The sequence below is a fragment of the Bombina bombina genome, chromosome 5 (genome assembly GCF_027579735.1).
Source record: "Bombina bombina isolate aBomBom1 chromosome 5, aBomBom1.pri, whole genome shotgun sequence".
Classification (NCBI taxonomy): Eukaryota; Metazoa; Chordata; class Amphibia; order Anura; family Bombinatoridae; genus Bombina; species Bombina bombina.
The window spans coordinates 886,563,191-886,568,512 of NC_069503.1; the positions used below are offsets into that span (position 1 = coordinate 886,563,191).

At 34.3% G+C, this 5,322-nt stretch overlaps 1 protein-coding gene across 2 annotated transcripts in view; it reads right to left on the reverse strand.

The window, feature by feature from the left end:
- Positions 1 to 2,388, reverse strand: part of ALKAL1 (ALK and LTK ligand 1) — a 253,864-nt gene extending 251,476 nt beyond the window's left edge. For both annotated transcript variants that reach the window (XM_053713140.1, XM_053713139.1), the window contains exon 1: positions 1,850 to 2,388. In XM_053713140.1, coding sequence (XP_053569115.1) covers positions 1,850 to 2,126 — 277 coding nt within the window. In that variant the 5' untranslated portion in view covers positions 2,127 to 2,388. The remainder of the gene's footprint in view (positions 1 to 1,849) is intronic.
- Positions 2,389 to 5,322: the final 2,934 nt, after the last annotated feature.

Here is a 5,322-nt window from a genome sequence, read left to right on the forward strand (position 1 = left end):
TCCATAAAACATTTGTAGAAAACTGTTAACAATTTGGGCAAACACATCCAAAAAGTTTCATAACCCCTGTACTAGACTTGATTTAGCTATATACGAAGGTATCTATAGCTATGTGACACAATTTTGCTACTTTAGCTGGGATCCCCCCCCCCCCTGTTTTTTGACAAATGAGTAAACCATATTCTATTCCCCATTTGCCCCCCTGTATCATATGACAGACATCAGCCAATCACAGACTAATATACATATACCCTGTGAACTTGTGCACATGCTCAGTATGAGCTGGTCCCTCAGAAAGTGTGTATATAAAAAGAATGTGCACAATTTGTTAATAGAAGTAAATTAGAAAGTTTAATTTTGATTTTAGTGTCCCTTTAAACTTATAGGAAAATGTTTACTTCTTTATTGAGAAAAGGTCCTGGTCTAATGGAAAAAGGATCAATATAAATCCATATTTAGACATCATGCGAAAGCATTCAGCATTTCAGGGTCTAATCTCAGTTCATTGGTACTTGTCTAACACTGAAATACTCAGTGTTAGGTGATAGCCCCCCTTAAGCTCTTAACTCTATCATTGCTGATATTTGTGAAGGATACATTAAAGGGATATAAAACCCCAAACGTTTCTTTCATGATTCAGATAGAACATGCAATTTTCAAAAAACGTTCTAATTTACTTTTGATGAAAAGCAGGGATGTTTGCTTAGAGCACTATATGGCAACAGTTTTGCAAGATTGCTATCCATTATTCAGAGCACTAGATGGCAGCACTATGTCCTGCCATGTAGTGTTCCAGATGCCTACCTAGGTATCTCTTTAACACAAAATACCATGGGAACTAAGCAAATTTGATAATAGAATTAAATTGTATACTTTTTTTTAATTTGTATGCTCTATCTGAATCACAAAAGAACCTTTTTAGGGCTTCATATCACTTTAATAAACTGTATATCTTAAACATCTAATAATTTGCTCAGAAATGTCTCTGAATAAAGGAAAGTATTTCTTAGTACAAACACCTTACTATACCATAGTAGAAACCTTACACAATGACACTACAAACCAATAAATAAATAAATTGGTTAATTAACATTTCAGATTACAATATATATATATAATTAAAATATCCCTCAGTAAGATAAATTAATGAAACAAGTGTTTTAAGTAGAGTTGGTTAAATATTTAATTTTTCCTTTATTTTATAATACATTTTTTGTACTTTAGTAAATATGCAACTAATTGAAAATGGATAGTTTTTATTAAAAAAAAAAATCTGTTGTGAAGAATAGAAGAGTTTAAAGTGTTTGCAGGTGTACTGCAAATTTAACCGCAAAATGTTCTAATTTCCTCACTTTTAGAGAAATAGTTTACAAAACAAAGTTATATTTCTGCCTTTGAGACTGTAATGAGTAAGGCATGTATGTGTCAGTATAGTAAGGAACAGATTACAGAGAGGGAAAAAAACATAAACTATGAACTGGAGCAAAAGCAAATTAAAGTTATCTGACTGGTGTGTAGCGAGAGAGAGAGGGACAAGTAAAGCAAATCCCAGCATGAAACCTACTCATCCCCACTAAACCGATTAGCCAGTCTAACGATAAGGAGCGTGGAATGCTTTCTTAAGAGACACAAATCTATACGGATTAACCTCTTGGTTGCCAGAGTAGGCAGCAACAGGCTGCTTTTACAATATATACGCTCTCATTATTGCAGAGTGGGGTCACGTGTCATACTTTCAGTGCATATTAATCTGTTGTATAACTGGGGAAGGGATCAAACCAAATTATTGAGATCAATTCATTTATCATTTAAAAACAAAAAACAAAAAAAAAACTCTAAAGTCACTTACCTATTGGTCGCTTACTGCTCGGCTTTGTCACAAAAGTTGTTCTCTCCCTAGAGGAAAGTCTTTGGTTGTTTTGGTCCGCAGAGTACTCAGCCCCCTCGGTGTGCCGCCTAGAAATGACTTTTTCTCTGTTATTATTACTGTCCCCAATAGCTCGAACAATGACGTCTAGGAGAGTTGCCCTTTCCTTCTCTCGCACTTCTCTGTTACCGTGAGCTGAAGATGTTATCAGCAATAATGAGATGGCCAGCAGAGCGTGCCATTTCCTTTCCCCTTGCATCTCTCCCTCTGTGATCCTGGGGAAGAGAGATGGAGGAAGAGAACTGTTACTCTCGCTAGCTTCTGCTCACGAACATCCTGAGGTTTCTCATTGTGGTCTTGCTTAGGATCTGTATCCCTAGTCAAAGTTGCAAATCAATCAAAGAAGAAAAAAAAGTGGATGATGCACACAAAATATATATATAAAAAAATATTAGTGAAAAAAAATTCTCAGGAATAAAAAGATCCTGCAGCTAAGTTAAAATAGTGCTTATAGCAAATTACAAAATGTTACCATCAAACCATCAGCACTCCCTTCTCATCCCTTTCTGCAACTGTTATACTCCATCTAACTAACAAGCACTCCTCCCTGGGTACGTTATTCTCAGCCTCTCATAATATGGCAAATGCTGTCCTCTGACTGCCCAGACTCTCCTCCCTCAAAGCTGATTCTCATTCCACATCTTCCAGATCCCTTCAGGGTACATTAATAGCCACTGATTTTAAAAGGTATTAACAAAGTAGCAGAGATAATACAATCCTAGCTTTATTTGGGATTTACTCAGCTATCTTTTCATTATCACCAGTGGTACTTCCTCACTCTGCTTTACAGCTATGTAATTAACAACAATTCAATACACAAATAGGCTAAGTGCAACTGTGGAGTACATATGTTTTAAAATAAAAATATACCTATGATGCAAATACAAAAAATTATAGCAGTAACTTAAAATGCATATTTTGTAATATAGATGTTTACTTGTAATATTTTATCCATTGATATAGGCAAACACATTCTGATGTAAAAGTTTTCAACTGCAATGTGATTAGATGCAAGCAGCTAAGTTTTACTAACATTGTTTCTTAATTACAGTAAGTACCAGTATATTCATACAGGTGCAGCACAATAGTACATATATGTTGTGCTTTGTCTAGAATAATAAAAATCTACATTAACATTTTAAAACTACTCCCTTCCCACATCCTGGAATCTGTCTGTTACCCAGATGTTTAGTAAACTTACCCCCTGGTGCGATGGCTTTTTTCTCAGTTCAGTTAAAATATTGTTTGCTGTGGCCTTATGCAGAGCCAAGAAAAAAAATAACTCTCATTTGAGGTTTATACACCTGTAAATATCTATATTTATATGTTCCCTATGTGATTGTTCAGTCAAGCTATTGACTTTAAGTGGGTGGCAGGTAATGAAAACATCTTTGATAATTCATTCTCAGAGTTGCCCTAGCTATTCCGGTCATATAGTGTAACCCTCCCCTTTTTTTCCCCTGTGGATCTCAGTTGAGAGTCATTTATTAAAATGACTCAGATATATTTGTGAATTAGATGCTCCCTCTAGACCAAGAAATGTCTGTTAATAAAACTGCCAACGTTATAAAAAAACTAATACTTATGGGGATGATATTTAGATGGAAAAAAAATGGAAAAAAATTAATTCACTAAAAGAGTTTGAAAAGAATGCTAAAAGTTTACAACAGCTATTTATTAAATTTCTCATGACGTTGGATATGATGTAACATGTACAAAACCTACTGAAACAAAATATATTTTGAACAAAATCAAACCCATACTATTTCCTTTATATTATTATTAACAACAGAAACAATTGAAGATTATTTAAAGGCCTTTTAAATATGGAAAAAAACTATTGTAGAACTACTACAATATTCTTTAACTACAATGTGGCAGGATTTTAAATAGAATAAAACATTGCTTTTTATAATACATGCCTAGCTTAGAGGTGTGCAAGACACATCAGGAGGCTATAGTCATAATATCTGTTTAAACTGTTCTCTAATGGAATTCAATTAAATATACTGTATATATATCATATAATAATAAAAAACTATATTCCCACAGACCAAAGAAAAGGTGGAAACTCTCCCAATCATATTATTTAATTTAAAAGGACAGTAAAGTCATAATTTAACATAAAGAGATAGTCTACTCGAGAATTTTTATTGTTTAAAAAAATAGATAATCCCTTTATTACCCATTTCCCAGTTTTGCATAACCAACATTTATATTATTAGACTTTTTACCTCTGTGATTACCTTCTATCAAAGCCTCTGCAGACTGCCCCTTATATCAGTTCTTTTGAGAGACTTCCATTTTAGCCAATCAGTGATGACACATAAATAACTCCACAGGAGTGAGCGCAATGTTACCTATATGGCATACATGAACTAGCTCTGTCTAGCTGTAAAACAACTGTTAAAATGCACTGAGATAAGAGGTGGCCTTCAAGGGCTTAGAAATTAGCATATGAGTCTACCTAGGTTTAGCTTTCAACAAAGAATACCAAGAAAACAAAGCAAATTTAATGGTAAAAGTAAATTGGAAAGTTGTTTAAAATCGTATGCCCTATCTGAATCATGAAAATTTAATTTTGACTAGACTGTCCCTTTACATGGATTAAATAGAGCACACATGTTTAAACATCTTAATAATTTACTTTAGTTATCAATTTTGCTTAGCTCTCTTGGTATCCCTTTTTAAAGAGGTGAGCTACAGAGCATGCTTTTGTCTTGAGCCATCTGGCAGCAGTGTTTATAGCCTTCTATAGACACATGCACACTTCTAAGCTCCTATCAGCCTACCTAGGCTTAATCTAAACAAAGGATAGCAAGAGAACAAAACAAATTTGATAATAGTAGTAATTTAGAAACTTGCTCAATCTGCATGCTCTATTTGAATCTTGACAACAAAAATATTTCGGAATCAAATGTAGCCAAGGAATTTCATTCATTTTTTATTTTTTGCTAATTTAGGAAATTAAATCTAAATATCAAATCCCTGGTATTACAAGTCCAAACAGAGAAACCTGAGAATGTTTAGCACAGCTGACATCCCTTTAGCATTCCCTACCATTTCAGTGGATAGCGTGGCCACACTAAATATCGCTCATATTATAAGTTGTGAGGTAAGTTAGCGCAACCTGAAACCTGAAGCAAAGTTTTTGAGCTACAATAAAAGTATAACAAAACACATACACCTAGATTTAGAGTTCTGCGTTAGCCTTAAAAAGCAGCATTAAGGGGTCCTAATGCTGCTTTTTAATGCCCGCTGGTATTACGAGTCTGGCAGGTACAGGTGTACCGCTCACTTTTCTTCCGCAACTTTTGGCTACTGCAAATCCCCTTACGTCAATTGCGTATCCTATCTTTTTAATGGGATTTGCCTAACACCGGTATTACGAGTCT